The following is a 19319-nucleotide window of genomic DNA, read 5'->3' as shown; positions in this document are numbered from 1 at the left end:
CTACAACGAGAGAAGATGTTTTAGTTTGCAAATATTAGTTCAAGGCCGTCTGAAAAACTGGCAAAAACAAGCAAGCTGCTGGGAAGATCGTTCTGTTTTCCCTTTGGGAGGGCCACAGAGTTTTGATTGAGGACTTATTTGAGGGCTGAAAAACTCACCATTGTCCCTGGGGCCACTAGCAAACAGTGGGACTGGTCGCCTCATGGGCCAGCCACATGAAGCATTTATGGAACAATAAATCACAACGGCAGCTTTTCACTTTTTTTTTTTTACGGGAAAGGGTCGGAGTATGTGTGCATATGTGTGATAGGGGAGGGGATTTAATGAGTATGGGAGTGTTAAAAAAAAAGAAAAAAAAAGAGGAAGGGGTTTGTTTGTGATTCGGGGTAGTACCCTCCCTTGGGATTTGTCCCAAATTTACCCCTGCACCCCACATCCCTGCTTCAGTGCGGGTTATGAGAGAAGGAGAGAGTGAGAGACATTCCTGGGCATAATAAGCCCTGGTGAATGAAGGCTACAGGGGGATCAGACTCTGATCCTGATGAGAAGGAGGCCGCGGATCAGGAGCTGCTCAGAGGCTGCCAGCAACACATTGCCAGGTTTTTACTTCATTAGCGTCATGGAAACCCAACATTCCAGCCTCTTGTTTGGGAGCGGGGACGGGAGTTGAAGGAGTCAGGGGTGGAGGGGGATCCATAATGAAAACATTGTCGGATCATTCACCATCGAGATGACACCTCAATACCAAAACATTCAGATGCTCCTGTGGAGCAGAGACTCTGATATTCACATGGAGCAGACCTGCTCACATGCAGAGTTACAGCTGTGGACTTCAAGATCTCAGAGACGACATCACAGTTTTGATTTATACAATGTGCACTTTTTTTCCCTATGTGAAATATTTATTTGGTGCCCCGCCAAAGTAAAAGCCCCTATACAGGTCCACAGTTAACCTGTTGATACATTATTCAATACAAGGTTGGTTATTTGAACAGAGTTGGATCTATTGAGCGTAGAGTAAATGTAGCATCATTTCAAAAGGGTTATAGAGGAAATATACAAATCCTCCTTATCAGAGGTGAAGTTATTTTGCATAATCCTCTTGATTAGGTTACTAGATGGGTCAAGTATTAATAAAGTTAAGGGACAGACAGAAATCCATGCAAGAACGGAAACTAGCTTTTTGTGGAGAAGCGGACAATTTCAGACTAAAGAATTTTACGTGAAAAGGTTTAGAACTCTACGATTTTCCACAATTATATAAGAGCTAGCCAGTTTTCTTGTTGTCAGCAGGACTAAAAAGATGCTGACACTTCTTCTTGATGTGTACCATAAGGCTCGACCCTCTGAACCTCAAAACTTCCACTCGGGCCTGACACAATATGACTTGGCAACATTCCTTTCGCTGTGACCTTGGTATGCTCAGTCATGCATTGAAAATCATGGGAGCAATGTATTATTTATGCTTCAAAACATTCAAGAGAACAGAGGGGTGCTTATTGTCACAAAGCAAGTGTGAAATCACTAAACATGTCACAACTGGGTCTGCAGAAGTCCGATCAAATGGACGCAGCTCATGGCGGAGGGGGCTAAATAGGATGTTGGACAGGCTGGCCATGACTAATGTCAATCAAAATCTCACAATGTGTCCCATTGAGACGGACCACAGCTGGACATTCCAGCTACTCACCCCCTAAATAACCAACGAGGACTCGTCGTTTTCAAAGAAGTTGCGCATTCATCAAAAGCCGTGGTGCAGCTACGTTTCGAGAGGTTCCTTTGAGACTCACCCCCTCCCATCTTCAAAAGACAGGCTACCAAATGTGGGTCTAATAATCAATCACTGCGTGACTCGGTAACCTTTGTTTTGTCAATTGGACTCTTCTTTAATTGGCTCGGGTGAAACGCCAAATTCTTTCACACTTCCCTCTCACAGTTAAAACCAACCCAATCGTTTCAATCCACATTTCTGCTCAAATATGAGGGGGGGGTTGGTGCAAAATGGGTCCACTTAACCTTTAACACTTGGGTAGGGTCACTGCGATGGGTGGCCCATACGCCCCTCCTCAACATACTTCCTGTGGTCAGTGGCCCTGGTCCACCTCCGTCGACAGACCACCGGCGGTCCACTCTACGGATTAGCAGATTACATGCAGCTGCTAAAAGGCAGGCGAACTTTGCCTTCCCAGACTTCTGTGCTCACGCCGAGTTGATTCACCTTTGAAGCTCTTTTTCCCATGACTTCACGCACAAAGACCTGGCGTTTAAAAAAGGAGCCCAAGGCTTGAGGAACAGCACCTTCCACCTAGGTGGGGGGCTTTTATGTTCTCGCTCCGCAGGCTACTGCCTTTGTCTTGGCTTGTTAGCCGTTAGCTCAGGAAATCAAAAGCCAAAGAGAATTTATGCTGAATGACGGCTCAAGACAGGGAATTCCCGACATGAGTTTGACTAATAGACAGGACCTTGAATATAACCACTGAAATACTAAAAGCTACACCCAATAAGACATCAACAACTGTCCAAAACTCCAAAGGTGACCTGTTAAATGTTCTGACATCTCTTTCTTGTCAGCATCAGACAGGTCTATCCTCGGATATTTCTCTCTTGAGACATTCGCATTTAAATTAGATTCCCGGTGTGGAATGAAGAATTTGTTTTTTCCCCCTCTCTCATTTCTCTTTGGAGCTGTCTGTCACAGTGAGGAAAGACAGGAGCCCCCTCCCCACATCACCACCACCATCACCGCCTACTGTTGATGCAAAGCTCTGAAGGCTGGCATTTCAACTATGCTTTCTTTAAGGGAAACTGCAAATCCCCCAACCGTGCAACCTCTAGTTGGCAGCAGAACCGGTCAGGCATTAGCCTAAAGAGACTTCAGTCTCTCCACAAGCTGTGCAGGGCAGGAGAAGAAACATCAGCAGGCCGGGGAGCTGGGAGATCGGTCCAACGAGCGCAGAGACGGGCCCCTATAGTACACCTGTCAAGGGGCAGAACTGGGATTTGAGGGGGCTGAGGTTGGGGGACAAACACAGCATTGAGAACAAGAGGACACTGTTCAGCTTTACTAGCATCCTAATCCTGGGAGAATGGGCTTTGTGTGCTTGAGAGCCTGCAAAAAGACCTTCAAAACATTATCATTCTCATAACTGTCAAGACATTTAATTGACTCAAATGTACTAAATACAACGACTTTTTCTAATCCCAAACATCTCTGACATCTCTGAATTTTGGATTTGAAGGACATGTGTTGGTTTTCAATGCAGACAATTGGATTTATCCGGATTATAAAAATGAACTGGAGCAAATCTAATATTTTGAGATCATGTGTGAATGGATGATTTATTTATCTATTTATTTTATACCACGGCATTGGTACCATTGACAGCTCAGGTAAACACAGGCCTTGCATTCAGAGCTCTGGAGATAATCTCACATGATCTACACCCTACCAAATATACTAAAGCAAATGGGCCCCGCCCCGATATGAAATATGCAGGTTTAGAGACACCATTTGTTCTATTACTTTGACAACTTGAATCCAACTTCAATAACTCCACTTTCCAGCCTTGCCCTTCATACCCTACAACCCAATGGGACCTAATTTGAGTCTCCCCGGACAGGACCGACCCCGGTTGGTCCTGGCCATGCTTCACGCTCAGTCTGTTTACCTCCACATCAAACAGAGACTCACTTCCTTTCACTGAGCACAGCAACTGGGCTCCTAAACAGAGCGCTGCAGACAAAGACAACGGCTGGTTATCCCACTCACTCCCATCAGCTCCGTTGGACTTTAACAAGTTATGAGCTGTGCCCAGCATGGGGCTGACCCAGTCACATGCGAGCATGCCCTGAGGTTGGCTCTGGCAGAAAAACAAGGCCAATTATGCTGAATATAGCTCTTGCTACTCAGGGAGTCACAACAATACACGTTGCAGACAAGAAATTTCAAAGAGTTAGCGGAGGAGGTTTGAAGTCGGCATACCTGCGCCGTGCTACGAGTAGCTCCAATCAATGCCAGTGATAAGAGAACAGGTCGAGTGGGTTCTCCAGACAACAAGAGGAGCATTGTAAAAGCCATTACTTACCTAGATGACATCCTGCTGTAACTGAAACATCTGTCACCTGCAGCATCCAACCAGTCCACACTTGCTCTTCAATAAAACGGTGATCAGGGTAGTTCAGGGTGGTAACGACAAAAGCAATTTAACCTCCTGCACTATTTTGTTTTATTGCGGATGTAAATAATTTGGCTGACCTAATTTTTTAAAACCCGGTATACTTGTCAACAAACATTATGTTTCTGTGTATGTATAATTCTTCTATTATAATAAATGGAGGCCTGCTAGTTGAGATATCTAAATCTAACAACTGTGTTAGTCAATGAATAACTTCCAAAGAAAAGTGCAGGATGTCAATTGAGTCTAATTTGCCTAATTCTATATTATTTTAATCCAGTGCAGGGATCGAGGACACAGATTCAAGAGCTACTTAAGCTTACAGAGAGGATAAATTTGCCATCTTTGTTGCAAAGCTTTAATCCAAGAAGGGTGAAGGGAGCTCCAGTGATCACAGAAAGGGGGAGTGCTGGGTAAACTGGCATCTTTCTTCTAGGGAATTCGTGTAAGAAAACAATGTGATAATGCCAAGTTGTGGAAAAGACACTGCATCCTTCAGTATCCCTATTGCTTTACAGCTGAACAAAACAACTGTATATACAGTATTTCTCTAGTACAGCCCCTGATCAGGGCCCACAATCCTTTGCTTCTCATGTGCAGTGTGGGAATCCTGCAGCTCTGTCTTAGTGTGTGGCAAACATCGACAGCGTCCTGGAACAAAGCTTCCCCAGCAAAAACAGTGCCTATAACCATAAATCTGAGCAGAGGGAAGGAAGGGAGAGACACACACAGAGAGGGAGCTCCCTCGGCCACCGACATGAAAACAACTTACAAATCTCCAAGTGCACTCGGGCTATTAAACTTGACATGTCAGCATCGTTTTGCCACCTGTACACAGCCTGACATCACTGCGCACATTGTGGCTCTGCCAAAAGACAGATTTTCAGCTGATGGTCCTCAGCAACAATTCATCAGTCGGAGTTTTGTTTCCACAGGCAGAGGATATAAATGGGCCGACCATATGTCACAATACCCTGCACTTTAATCCCAGAGGGGAGCAATCCAAAAGATCCAACCCTTGCATGTCGACTAATGCTAAAACAATGCCCTGTGCTATTAAACAAGGATCACCCAAAACAATTAAGGTAATGTAATAAATCCCGTGAGGCAGCTTAGCAGGAAAGATAAGTACTGTTAAATCAAGATCTTTGGAAAAGGTAATTTAGGGACCAGGTTTCCAAACCGTCGGTGTAACCAGATCCACAAGAGACAGCTTTACAGCAAAGGAAGGCCGGTTGTCTTGTGTGCGGGATAATTTACAGAGGCTTTAAATATGGGCACATTAAAAAAAGAACCATAAAAGGAACTTTTTGGAGGCAAGAAGAAGCTTGCAGTGCTTTACAGTGGATCCCAGACCCAGTGGGACAGACTGTCTAAACAGAGCACAGTTACAGCTATTAAGGAAGTCTGGAATGGTTAGTGAAAAGCCCAAGTAGGGCTAATTTTAGGCTGGTATTTCACAAGGGGTGATTTAGAATACAAAGCACTAAAATAGCATTTAGGCTTTCTCTGAGGACCCAGACCGAAATCAGTTTCCCACAAAGCTCGAGCATCACACACAGAAGAACAGACACTTATTCTCCCACATCGTTACAGCACAGCTCGACTAAAAAGGCACAAAAACGAAACCAGACAGATGAAGTTTTAAACTTGAACAGCTGAAAGAGTTGCTCTAAAAACATGTTTGTTTTCCAGCCACTTACCAAGCGGTCAGGTGCATTACAGTATGTCATTGTGCATTACACAACACCTGTGGAACATTTTTAGTCGGCACCTGTTAATCATTGAAAAGCCCAGAAGCACACGTTTGACTGTGAGAAGAAGAGATCCTCTAGTTATGACTCAGTGGTTATGACTCACAGCCCAAGACACAGCTGATCTGAGGAGCCGGGGGAACACGAGTCACACATTAACACTGAGAAATTAAAACTGTGACTAATGGTGATGCAGTTGTAATACACAGATTTGCACATGCCGAATGGAAAAATTGATTGAAATTGTGCAATATTTGAGAGTGGATCAGGTTTCAGAGGCAGAATGAACTACAGGGTATAAGGCCATGTTTTGCTATTTGCCATTAAAGCAAAAAAAACAACATATTAATGTCACACGTTGTCAGCTGTAAATGATTGAGCGGCGACAATACATCAGCACACAGGAGAATAACACACTGTCACTGGCAGGTGCAAATTAACAGGGCGCTGATGCATCATGACCACGTAAGCAGCTCCAGATCTCTGCTGGAAAAAAAGGAAGCAGCCGCCCAACAGGAGTCCTGCAGATCTGCCCCCTTCTTAAAACATAAGACGTTAAAACCTTGTGTGACTGGCTGCAGAGAGGGGCAGATCCAGATGCTACAGGTCAGATAATTGCTCACTGTAAACATTAAGTGTAGCATTCAATTCAGAAAGCTTTCCTGTTAACACCCTGTTCCGCTCAGCTTCACGCAGTCAATCGCAGTGCCGGTGCAGTTTTCATTCTTTAAGCAGCTGACGCACAAAAAGAAAAAAAACTGTGGCAAGTTGTTCTGCGTTAAACCAACGCTGACGACACACCTGTCCCGGTCAGATACACCCTCACTCCAAAAATAGATGATGAAACTCACAACAACCGAGAGCTGTGCACAGATTTGCTGGATAAAAACAAAACAAAAAAAGGCAGGGGCCAAGTGTTTGTCACGCTAATAATCTTACGCCGGGGAGCTCCGGAGGCCCCTGCTCCACCGTCCTGACACAAAAGGCCAAAGGGACCAACCTCCACGGCTCCTCTGGTCTCCAAACGTCCTCAGTGACCCTCGCAAAACCTTCAAGACAATAATCCCCCTCCAATTACTTACATTACATCCTTCGCAAGCGGCTACCGGAGGAGGTCACGGCCTTTTGGAGAGAGAACGTGAATGAATATCTGCGATGGAGACGCTGTGACAGATCCTCAACAACCTCCAGCCTGACAACAATGAAGACACACGCAACCCAGCTTCTTCTCCTTCTTCATCGTCTTCTTAGTAAAAAAAAACTCACTCATGCGTCATTGACTGTGACCACAGCAGAGAAGCCCCCACGTAACGACTTCCATTTAAGGTTGACGTGCGTTGCTAGACAAATAAACTTCTTTTTTTTTTATATAAATAAAACATTTTAAAAGGGAATTGGCTGAAGAAACCCCCCCCCCTCACTCACTCAAGGGACCAATCCCACAGGCCACAGCTATTCTTGACTTGGGAAAGTATAATTTCTGCAGAAGCTGCCAGTTAGCAGCAGCAGCAGCAGCAGCAGCAGCAGCAGCGTGCTAGCCCAGAGATGCCTCCTGGGAACAATGGGTGTCAGACTCACATCGTTGACTGTGAATGTAGGCCACGTAGAGAGGGGCACAGACCTCTAAGCTGAATATTGCTCCTGACTATGGGAAAAGAAAAGAACAAGAAGAAGAGGAGGAAGAAAAAAACAAAACAAGGCCGTCCTTTGGCTTCAGTGAGCGGCCAGGGGTAATGAGAGGTCTGAACTATTGTGAACTGGAGCTGCAGAGACAATATGGCCATAAATTAGAGGGGGGGGGGGGGGTAGGGGGGGGTAGGGGGGGGGTTAAATCCAAGCCCATCACACCACAAGTCAGTGCCCCCCAATAATCTGTTAACATGCTCTGCTGAAGTCCTGGCTGGGCCTCAACAATGACACTTTGAAGATGTTTATTGACAACAGGTACAGCCTATACAAACCACCGAGGGTCTGACCGCCAAAATAAAAGCTTCTTTTCACACTCGTGTTTGTTTCGGTGTCAGAACAACAACAGCATGTGAGAAAAAAAAAGAGTCACAAGACTTTGACTCTGAGACACAACAATGCTCTGCTGTTGTTTCTTCCCACCCCTCCAACTGAAATCTGCCCTTTCCTGTATTTAACCAAAATAAGCCGTCTGATGGGAATACTCTGCTTTAAAGTCACGTGTTGCCATCTCGGGAACTGCATTTGCATAATTGAGTCCTGCGTTAACTGGACCTGCAAATTATGTGTGTGTGACGTGCAGCAGACTGGGCCGACACTCACCGAGTGACCTCAAGTCCGTTTTTAAATTTATGACACAGTTTATGCAAATATAATCTGGAGGGAACATGAATAATAAACCAGTTTCTTAGTGTTACACTGTTGGATTTGTTTGATCACACAATGGAAATGCAGCTCAAAGTGTATATTTCTTATTTAAATCTCTTCTTTTTCTTCTGCTCCATAAAGTTGCAGACATGTGATGATTTTCTGCTTTGATCTGTGGCAACGTTGACAGGTCACTGAAAAGTCTCTCAAGCTTAAAAAAAAAAAAAAAAAAAAGTGCCTGCTGCAAGTCCTGCTCTCTATTCCCGCCGGCCTGTCCAGCCGGGTCAAGCACCTTCACTGACCTCTCCAGACAATAAAAGGGGGCTGGAATTCCTTTCCCCCCCGCCCCCCCCCGCCCCGAGGCCTGGGTGTCATGTCACAGTGCTGATCACCACATGGTCCACCACCACATGCAACTCCAGCTCATCTTATTTTGACCCAATCAAATCTGGATTGGATTCAGGCACCAACCCACACCAATAAATACCAAGCCAGGAATGTCCACAGTCACACACACACACACACACACACACACACACACAGGCTTGTCTCTACACTTCCCTTGGAAATTGTCCCATTTCATCACTGTCAAAAATCAAAAGCCCAATAATTAGCGGCTTAGTGAGCGTTTTTATTCTGTCTACAACGCCCGGGCGTCAAAAGATCCTGCTGGAATGTAAGAGATTCAGAGACACAACTAACTCCTCGTCATTAATCGACAGTTGATCAGCCTGTTAAATACACATTGTTTTCTACTTTACAGGAGGGAAACGGTGAGTTCAGGAACCCGAGCAGAGATAGAGAGATAAGGCCGGTTGACTGACCGCGCAGCCAAGGCTGCAGCCGCCGGACAAAACAGGTAGATAGGTCTGGGGCTGTGTACATTGTGGTGAAAGCAACAGTTGTGTGTGCACAAGAGTCGACTGGGAAACTACATTCCGTTACAAATCCCTTTGGCAGTGCTCACGCTATTCCAACGGGTTTTTGTTTTGTTTTGTTTTGTTTTGTTTTGTTTTGTTTTATTTTATTTTCGCCTCTAGGAAGTAAGTACACATCTCGTTTATGAGCCAGAAACACATTTCAAAGAAGGGCGGGCGGGCGGGCAGAGTCTAACCGCACTGATGTGATCGTGTCATCACAAGAATCAGGGAGACGAGACGGCACCCTCAGTACGGGGAAGCACTCACATGTGTGATTCGGTGAAAGCCCACATACAGGGCCGGCCCCTGGCATAAACACTCTATGCGGTTGTTTAGGGCCACAGCCGTTAGGTGGGGGGCCACATGATCAGAAAGGTACCGGGGTTCATTCAAGTCATTTAAACATCCTGAGGTCTGCATGTGCACGCTATGAGCTTTATATGTAATGTGAAGTCAATATTCAGCTTCTTTTATCTCACATTTGAGACATTTGGTGAAAATAGAATGGCAGAATGACAACATTTGTGCTCAAAAAGCAATCTTACAAAATTTCATTTTAGACTTGTTTTCTACACGTATCTATTACTGTATTCATATCCTATTTCAAGCACCAAAACAGTTCATTCTCATGACTGAAGGTGTGTTTTCACAAGGGATTTGAGATTTTTCAAAAAGCAGACCTCAAATTTCCAGCATTTGGCCTAAATTATTTCTTTATACTGTGTTCTAGGACAAATTGGCCTCAGTGTGCTTACAGCGGAGGTTCTAATATTTAAACATAAAACACTTGAGTATTGTTACTGCAAGTATCTTAAAAAGAAAAATTTAAGAAAATATGTTAAATTCGAGAAAATGGCCTCAAACCTCAGAGGGCATAAACATGTCTGTGTTCAGTTTTAACCAGTGATTTAGTGTTTGCGCTTAGAGTGGGGCCACAAACAAAAATCTTGTTTAGGGCCACCAAAATCCTAGGTCCGGCCCTGCCCACATACATCCACAGGGGCGGCTGTTGTCGCAACAAATCACTGACAGGTGACAGGTTTCCTCGGATACAGTTCAAGTTTGTATAAAACCTGTTAGTGTGGGTACAGCTGAAGCTTTATCAAGCCCAGAGTGACACATCATTGACCTCAAAAGAACAACCAACACTGCAGAAAGTTAGTAGCCTACTCTCCCCATGCTCTCTCTGTGTGTGTCAGCATACCTTTGGAGTTGAACACTTCTTTGAGTTGCAGAAGCACATCAGCAAACTTGCGCACGTCGCTGACCAGCTGCATGATGTAGTTTGGGTCCGAGGCGGGGATATCCGGGCTGTCTGAGTTCACAGAGCCGCTCTTGGAGACCCTGGACGGGCCAGTGGAGCCCAGGCTGGAGCTGGACAGGCGGGAGATGCCCAGAGAGAGTTTACTACTTCCACTACTGCCTCCACCGCCTCCACCTCCACCTGAGCCTCCGCCAGCGCTCTGCCGCAGCATGGCAGCCAACATGTCTCTGCTGTGGTGGCCCTCAGGCCTGGTGATGTGTGTTATCCCACTGTTCAGCTCCGTTCTTAGACCCACAACTGCACGGCCACAGGGATGGAGGAGGAGGAGGAGGCTGCGGGGGGGAAAGAGGAGAGTCTTAATGCTCCAATATGACACCAGTGATTGTTTCATGACAGTTTATTCAACAGGTGAGATTGAGATGATGTGTCATAGGTCATATTCTTATCAAGTAGCTGCTGTAATACTTCTCAGTAATAATAAAAACACAACCACATGTGATAGGACAGCACTTCAGACTTCTGATTTACCCCTGTAATAACTCATAGTCTATTATATAGTTAGCCTGTGTAAATGTTTATTCTACGTTTTAAGGAAATGGTTTAGTGTCCACAGAGATAAGAGTCTGGTCATAGATGCCCTGTAGCCTTTAAAAAAACACACACAAACAAATAAAATCAAGTTAATGCCAAGTATGATTGCAGGATCATTAGGGTTGGCTTGTTTATTCGGCTCCAAAGCAGCAATGATTCTCTTAAAAATCTGGGTTTTAGTGTAGCCTATCTGGTTTGCTGATGGGCTGCGGTCACTGCTCGCGCTTTGATCGAAAGGGGAAACCTGAAGAAAAGTGTGGATTTCATGGAGGTCTGATAAAAACAACATGTTCTGGATGGACACCGATTTAATGTGGTTAGAGTCAGGGAAAAGATCCGAGCTATAAAAAATAAGATATTAGCGGGCAAACAAGGCAGTAGGACAGTGGTAACATGAAAATAAAAGCAACCCGGGTGAAATCCGTCGCATGGGAAAACACACGAGATGATCGGCTGCCTCTTTATGACAAAAAAGTTTGTTCAAACTATTTTCCAACAACAGTTTTTACTACTTGTGGACATAGTTACCTAAGTTGCTTCTTAGACACAACCACATACAAACATACCTGCCGCCGGGTCCTGAAACATCGCAGCTGAACGTAGAAAAAAACAGAAATCCCGAAGCGGAAAAAGTGACGGGAAAAAGGACAAAAAAATTAATCCACAGAAAGACGCAGCGCAGCGCGTTTGTCCCGCAGCAGCAGCTGAGTCCCGAGGTCCGCTCCGCTGCTCGGCCTCAGCCCGGCTCCTCTCTCCATGCGATGTTGGCCGGAGCTTGTGATTGAATGTGTGTGTGTCTGCGTGTACGTGAGTGTGTGTGAGTGTGTGAGTCCTCCCTTAACAACAGGTGTCTGGGAGTTTTAAAAAAGGACAAGCTCCCTATAATAAAAACGATGACCTTCCTGTTGTGCCCTTCAAAATAAATGTCCTGGCTGATAAGCTTTTCACAACAACCTGTTGGATGTCAATGTGTTGTGTAGTGGTAGGTAGACTATCTCTATCTATCTATCTATCTATCTATCTATCTATCTATCTATCTATCTATCTATCTATCTATCTATCTATCTATCTATCTATCTATCTATCTATCTATCTATCTATCTATCTATGTTTGTCTTCCCATTATCATTTAAAACACATGGTTGGGACATTTAGGCCTACGCATTTGTAGAAAAGTGAACAGCATGCTTCATAATAAAAACAAACATCAAATCCAATTATATGGACAACTTAATGAAACCCTTTTTATATTTATATTCAGTCATAAAACTAAAGGAATGACACGACTTTTATTCTGAACACTAACTCTCCCCACTTCCGGCACCACTCTGATGGACTTGAGCCTTTTTTTTTTTACAGCCTTTTACTGAGACAGCAGATCACTGCGTTTGCTTGGGTTGTAAATCTCTGCGGTTTATATAAAGGCCTTATTGACCACACTCACTTTGCACTGATCTGATCTGCACTTTGTTTTTCTTTGGAGCAGGAAACCTTTGGACATGGAGACGTACTCTGTCTGTCCTAATGAAGAATCCCATCCTACCTAGATCTAAGACAGAAAATCTCTCTTTGACATTAGGAATAGAAAATAAATACACTCTTTAACATTCACAGTGTTATTATTCAGAGTTTTTTATTTACTCAACCTGCTTTTTTCCCCTTATCCTATCCTTATCCTACAGGAGTAAGTGATGAGGAGACATACATCCAAATGTAAACAAGTGTTAACTACTAAAATAAAAACTCAAAATTCAATATGGTTTGTTTTGCATGTGGATACTCTACTAAAGTACTTTTGATTTATACACAAAACTGACTTTTCATCTGGCCAAACCTTTTATTCTGCACTAAAAGTGACTCAGTGCTGGAGACCTAAAGTCACTCTGTGCACTTTACTGACACCTGCTGGTAGAATGAATGTAGTGCAGTCAAATACATCAGCTGCTATGAAGTGTAACTACATAATGCAAAGAAATAAATTGTAAGTTTGCCCAGTGTTACCAATTCTAGAAAAAAAAAAAGATAGTTTCAGACAGTTCATTCAGTTGCCACTCACTTCCTTTAACAACACATTACTTGCTTTACACCTGTGTCCAGCTGCTGTCAGCCTGCTGAGTGGAGCTCGAGTAGCCTAAGTGCATCTGGCATTTTTTATTGTTAATCATTCAACACTGTAAAAATCACTCTAACTCAACAAAACCACAGGATTAAGATAAATAAATTCCTTGCAGGATGTGTCTGGATCTAGAGTCTGCAGGCTCCTCAGGACCTCCAGCTGGGGGCGACATGAAAGCTTCAGTCACTGCATGGTAATCAAACATGATCCATCTTTAACTACCTCTTTGTAGTCGGCCCCTAATGAAAGACTGTGGGGTGGTTTTTGCATATTTTAACCGCTGTTGATTTCTTGTTTCGAGTGTCCTCACATTTGGCAACGCAACCAAAGCCACCTTCACCAAGGTAACTGTATAACAGAAAGTCATCTGTGGGCGACACATGGACCAAATCAACAATGCACATTACAGCTTATCCATGCAAACAAGGCACCAACACTTTCCATAATGAAAGATGCAACTTGTCCTGCTTATTTCTAGTTTTGTTGAGCCATTGAATGCATCTCTGCACATGCTAAAGCCCTCAAGATAAATCATTAGGCCCATCTGTAAAAGTTAACAGTTTGACACATTGGAAACATAGAATTAATCTGTAGTAGCCTATAAATAAGATTTAAAGTAACTAACCTTTCCAGACATGTCTCTAAATCTGTCTGCCAGAAGTTTGTAAATGGTGGCAGGTAAAATATTATAATTTAGTCCATCAACAGCTTCAAAACAAAACCTCGCAGCTTAATCAACTCCTCTCCTGTTTCAACAAAAACTGATTATAATCGGCTTCACAAAGACAAGAGTCACGCCAGGGCAAGGGCGGCTAATGAGCTAATAAGATTTAAAATCTACATAATCTGCTTATTTGACCCTCTATCAGTTTTATTGGCATGATTGCTAATGATAAACAAACACAAATTCAGCACAATGTCTCAACTCAACTCATCTACCCTTTGACCTTTCAATAGGATACATGTTTCAGGTCAGTGCTGGTTTCCCTGCTGTAATGTTGCATCTTTATTTTACTCTAATTTAATCTATTTCACATTAACACATGTATTGGATTCAGAAAATGTATGTGATTCAGAGAATGTATTCAATTCACTTGAATGCAACCTTAATGTGATATTTTATTACTTTTTCAAGCAGTCTCCTTCAGGTGTCAATTCATTAGTGTTCAGTTCCCCCTAGTGGTCCAATTTACGAACTGCAACATATTAAACACAACAAAGCATCATTGAGCAGAGTGAGACTTCCGGTGAATACTTTCACAATAAAGAGGCCAATATTTTCAGTGTTTATGTCATTGATAGCCTTGGACCACTACCAGAGACGTTCATAAGGACTTTGCCACTACCCCTACATGCTAATGCTGTGCGAAAACAATGTATAAAAGATAACAGATAAAAATAACAGAATATTATATATTTTGAAATGAAAAATAATCAATGATCAGCTCTGATTAATTATTGAGTTTATGAGAAACTCAAACACCTGGATAGAAAGCCCATTTGACCACTTTAAATAACGCTTTATGATCACATGACATTTAATGAAAAACAATCATATTTATCACTAGTTTAGCAGTGTTTTCATGATGCTGTACATTGTTGATAGATAATTAGGGTATTTTCTTTTCAATATTATGGGGCCCAAAATCCCTGGCAGCACCCCTGATTAAAGTGCATGTCATCATGGATCATAGACAGACAATGAACTCATGAAGATCTCACCTGGAGTGGAATCAGAGCGTCATTGGGTCATTATCAAAATACGGTGAAAAACATGTCCCTGCACTTTCCAGACACACAAATGCTTGAAAATTTAAAAAGATCATCCACATTAAACCAAAATTATGTAATTTAAAACCATTTTAAATGATGATGATAATTTCAGTTTATATATTTACTGTTTTGTTTTATTTTTTTCAGTTTTAATTTCCTTTGTACCTAAAAAAACACTTGTCCCACTGCCATGGTTCAACGCTATTGGACAGTGTAAAAATATTTCCTCTTTTTTGTTTAAAAAAAAAAAAAGTGGTCAATAATGAGCAAACACTGGGCTTAATATATGAATAAAATTAAATCTAAATTGGCTGTTTAATAATAAAAATATTTTTAAAAGAATTCTGTCCTTCGATTTGGTGTCATTGGTGTTACTGGTATCACAGACCATTATTTTGAAAGGTTAAGAATATGTAAGAGAACTCCCAAGGTCAGAAAGAAGAAGAAGAAAAATAGCCAATACATTGTGAGTGTCTCTTTCATGAGTAAAAAGTAAGATATTTCCAATTAAAATGTCATTTTTCAATGTGGTTCTTTTTTTGTGTCATTGGTGTTACTTTGATTTGCGCTATAATTAAATATTTTTATGGAAAAAAAAACAGTTTAATAAGTATAATTTATAGATTTTAAGGTGCTAACTGATGCTGGCTTTGAGCTAGCTTGGACACTATTTTGTGTAATTAGCCTTTTATAGATATTTGTCATTGGTGTTACTGTCATTGGTGTGTAGCCTACCATGTGGTAACACCAATGACAGAAAACTCAATACGTTTGATAGATGAAAAAAAAAGAAAATATTATAGTTGTCCATTATAGTTGGTAACATGGTCAACATGCTAATAAATAGTTCCCACTAAATTAAATTTGTGAAAACTGAATTAAAATTTTTCCTTTTTTGACTCGGAAAATCACCGTATTTTGATAATGACCCTATTATCAGGGGGACTTTTATTTTGAAACCCTCGCAGCGTACATCCGGTTCTCAGATTTGCAGAAACCGACGTGTGGTGGGGAGGGTTTGTGTTTGTGATTGTTCGTGCACCGGTTCGTCTGAGTCAGAGGTTCATCCAGCCCAGAGTTGTGGGTCTTGTCCGTGCATGTCCGGGGGTAAAGGGCCGGTGTTGGGTGCGTGTGCAGCGGCCTGAGCTCCGCTGCGTCGCCGCGGTGCTCATCATGTCTTCCAGCGGGATCCAAGGACTGCTGCTCAAACTTCATGAATCACTTTCAGACGAGGACAGCCGAGCCGGGGCTCTCAGGGGCCACGATTTAGTCGGTGACTTGGGGCAGGAGTGCATGCTGTCCTCCACCGAGAATGACCTGGGTAAGACCGCGATGCTCCTCTGAAAAGAAGCCTAAGTTTTTATTTTATTGACTCCGCGCCAAAGTCCGTTAACAATCCGATCATTTAAGGTGATCAGTGCTTGCATTGGTGATGATTGGTAAACACAGAGTTGCATGAGGCTTTTTAGGGACCAGTAGAAGATGTTTATCAGTTCGGCGTGCAGAAAGCGTTTCAATAACTTTGGTTAAGTTTTTATTTTTATTCAGTTTACCTGCTGTGTCCCATCCATCAGCCTCTTCCGCCAAAACTCCGTGGTGGGCGGATCATCTCCTCCTCCATGTGACTCCACCGGTCAAATCAAAGCCTGTGCATTCACTGTCTGGGAGTTGAACTACACAGTGTTCAAAACATGCGTCGGATTCATTCATTTTTTGCACATCACATATTATTCTGTATCTTATAAGAATAATACAAACACCTGCCATGGTTCTCCCTCAGCATCCTTCACTTACCTCTTTCAGGGTTTGTCCCAGATCAATAATGGAGACTTTACACACATTTAGCCTACTTAAATGTACGTAGTTTTTGTGGTTTTACCTTTGCTTGGCGTGTTTTATGTCTCTTAAAATGACTTTCCTTCATGTTTTGATTTTCACATTGACATTTGAAATTTGATTTCTCCTTGTTTTCTCATTGTTTTGACACAGACTGTGAGAATTAAGGCTACAACTGAGAAAATTGAGAATAATGGAAAATAATTATTGATGATTTATTTATATATTTAAATAATTTCTCAATTTATTGTTTTTTTTAGACAACAAAATGTTAATGGATTGTACCAACTGATTAAAACATGAAAATTCAATTTCATACGACAACAAAAGTTTAATTAAATTCTCACAGCTTGACACCACAGAATATTTGCTGTTTTTTCTTGATAAGAATGTGTATGTGTATTGATTAATTTTCAGACCTCCTTTTTTCAGAATTATGCAGAAACAAATATTAACATTTCCATGTTGTGACCCATGTTGCAGTTTTACAGACGTCCTTGTTGTTCTCCAAAGACTTCGGACTGCTCAGCTTCCTCAGGAAGTCCCTGCCCTCAGACGATGTGTGTATCTATGAATATCTTTAATAATAATAATAATAATAATAATAGTAATAATAATTCAGTGAACTAAGAAGTTTGTGTGTTAAACAACAACATCTGTTTTTTGTTTGTTTGTTTACCAGTTCCGGGACACCCGAATTGACATTGTGTTGTTTCTGGGGACGTTCCTGGACAGAGTTACACCACGAGTCAAAGGCTGGGAGAACACGTACGCCATTGACATAAAAGTAAGTCCTCTAGTTCTATAAGGATAAGTATTACATTTTAATTAGACTAAATAACTGCTCTACACTGGTTGTTTGATTATGTTGAGTTTTTAAGCTGCAGCTAGTTCATAAATCTTTTTATAAGTAGCACACTGAAGGTGAAGGAAATGTTACTACGTATAGAGATGCGTCATTTAATTCATTGTCTTTTTATTCTCCATGTGGATGCAGCAAACATGCATGGCTGTATATACAAAGGACAGAGTGGCCAGAATCCGGTCTCCGGTGCTGGAGCTCCTCATTAAGGTTGGTGGTGGTGGTGTGTCTTTTCTTTATAAATCAGGAGCTGCTTCAGACATTAAAATCAATTTAAATTAGAAGTCATTTGTCTCTGAGCTCATTCTTGTTGCATCCTCCTCAGGTTCTCCAGACGACCAAGGCCTCCAGCGTCGCTGCAGATTTTAAAATCGGTGAAATATTCAACAGATTCTACGGCGAGCTTTGTCAGAAGTGTAAACTACCAGACTCAGGTGAGTCCTCTCTGACGGCCAAGCTCTGGTTTAACACTTTAAAAAAGAATATCGCTTCTAACGTTTCTTCCTACATTTCTGTTCTTTGGGAACAGTGCTTGGAAAAATCTACGAGCTGCTGGGAGTTCTTGCAGATGTTCACCCCAGTGAGATGACCAATAACTCGGACAAACTCTACAAAACCTACCTGTTGGAGCTGAAGGAGCAGGTGTGTTTGACAGATGATGGGGTCGGATTATTTATCCTGGGGCTGGTGGTGGTCAGTGTTTGGGCAAAAACGACTAATCCAACGTTTTTTTTTTTACATTTTTTTTTTTTGGTACATCCTGATATCTGAAAATATTATTTGTGTGTGTGTTTTTTCCAGATGACTTCTTCAACTAAGGAACCAAAACTTTTAGTTGTTGCTGGATGTTTGAGAGGAATCACTGCTCTAATGGTCAACTTCTCTAAAACCATGGAGGAAGGTGCGTGTATTTAAAACCAAAAATTCCCGGCTCTCTGTCTGTACGATCAGTGAGTCACAGTTTGACTCTGACTTGCAGATCCGGAGACGTTGAAGGAGATTTTTCAGTACGCGCTGAAGGCCATCAGTCCTCAGGTAAAGAGAAAAAGAAAGACATTACAGAATAAAAAAAGGATAAATAAAAGATAATGGTAATGAGAAGGAGTGTGTGTCTGTCAGACTCTTGTTTTCTTTGGCACCAACTGACTCGAGCTCATTGTAACCGTCACTGCAGTGTGGTTTTAGCTTATTCAAATTTGCAATTTCAAGTTCAAATAACTTCATTCATCTGTCAGGAACTTCATTTGTTTAAAAGCATCAGTGTGTGTAGACCTAACAACAACAACAACAGTCTGCACACACACACATACAACAACAATAGAGCTCATTCACACAATAACAGTGGTTATTGAGGCTTTAAAAAGAAAAATGATATATAAAAACATTATTAGAATAACAGGGGAAAAATGTAATGTATGTATTAAACAAGCCCAGAAAGAAAGACACACTGGAGATTAGTCTCCACTTCCACATTGAAATTGACTGATATTAATTTAGTTTTTATGCATTATATCATATTATCATCGTGTCGCTTATGCAGCAACTTATTTTTCTATCTCTGTTGCAGATGGAGATGAGTCGATACGCTGTGACGTTGGGTACGGCCTCCACTTCTCCAGAGTCACAGTGAACAGTGACTCTCTCTGGAAACTAACTCCATGTTTTTCTCTTTCTCTCTCTCTCTCTCTCATGTG

The 19319-nt window shown here is 42.1% G+C and overlaps 3 protein-coding genes across 4 annotated transcripts in view; 1 reads left to right on the top strand and 2 right to left on the bottom strand.

Annotated features, from left to right (window-relative positions):
• The window catches only part of arhgap29a (Rho GTPase activating protein 29a), a 34899-nt gene extending 22996 nt beyond the window's left edge, over nucleotides 1–11903 (bottom strand). The window contains exons 1-2 of one of the 2 annotated variants that reach the window (XM_085763795.1): nucleotides 11605–11903; nucleotides 10388–10779 (exon numbers count right to left, since the gene is read on the bottom strand). In XM_085763795.1, the coding sequence (XP_085619921.1) occupies nucleotides 10388–10670 (283 nt within the window). In that variant the 5' untranslated portion in view covers nucleotides 10671–10779; nucleotides 11605–11903. Of the gene's footprint in view, nucleotides 1–7011; nucleotides 7165–10387; nucleotides 10780–11604 lie in introns of those variants that run through there. The other variant, XM_085763796.1, reaches the window with a different exon arrangement.
• Nucleotides 1–19319, bottom strand: part of LOC146966348 (histone H2B-like) — a 141504-nt gene that overhangs the window by 31351 nt on the left and 90834 nt on the right. The window lies entirely within an intron of this gene.
• The window catches only part of LOC146966360 (DNA-dependent protein kinase catalytic subunit-like), a 54448-nt gene continuing 51116 nt past the window's right edge, over nucleotides 15988–19319 (top strand). Inside the window, exons 1-9 of the mRNA XM_085763415.1 lie at nucleotides 15988–16248; nucleotides 17247–17323; nucleotides 17446–17550; nucleotides 17761–17835; nucleotides 17951–18059; nucleotides 18155–18267; nucleotides 18427–18526; nucleotides 18605–18660; nucleotides 19193–19223. Of these exons, the coding sequence (XP_085619541.1) occupies nucleotides 16101–16248; nucleotides 17247–17323; nucleotides 17446–17550; nucleotides 17761–17835; nucleotides 17951–18059; nucleotides 18155–18267; nucleotides 18427–18526; nucleotides 18605–18660; nucleotides 19193–19223 (814 nt within the window). The 5' untranslated portion in view covers nucleotides 15988–16100. The remainder of the gene's footprint in view (nucleotides 16249–17246; nucleotides 17324–17445; nucleotides 17551–17760; nucleotides 17836–17950; nucleotides 18060–18154; nucleotides 18268–18426; nucleotides 18527–18604; nucleotides 18661–19192; nucleotides 19224–19319) is intronic.

Source organism: Trachurus japonicus, chromosome 20 (assembly GCF_045865225.1).
Source record: "Trachurus japonicus isolate A0001 chromosome 20, Traja_1.0".
In the NCBI taxonomy this organism is placed as follows: domain Eukaryota; kingdom Metazoa; phylum Chordata; class Actinopteri; order Carangiformes; family Carangidae; genus Trachurus; species Trachurus japonicus.
This window is presented reverse-complemented; position numbering and strand designations above follow the sequence as displayed.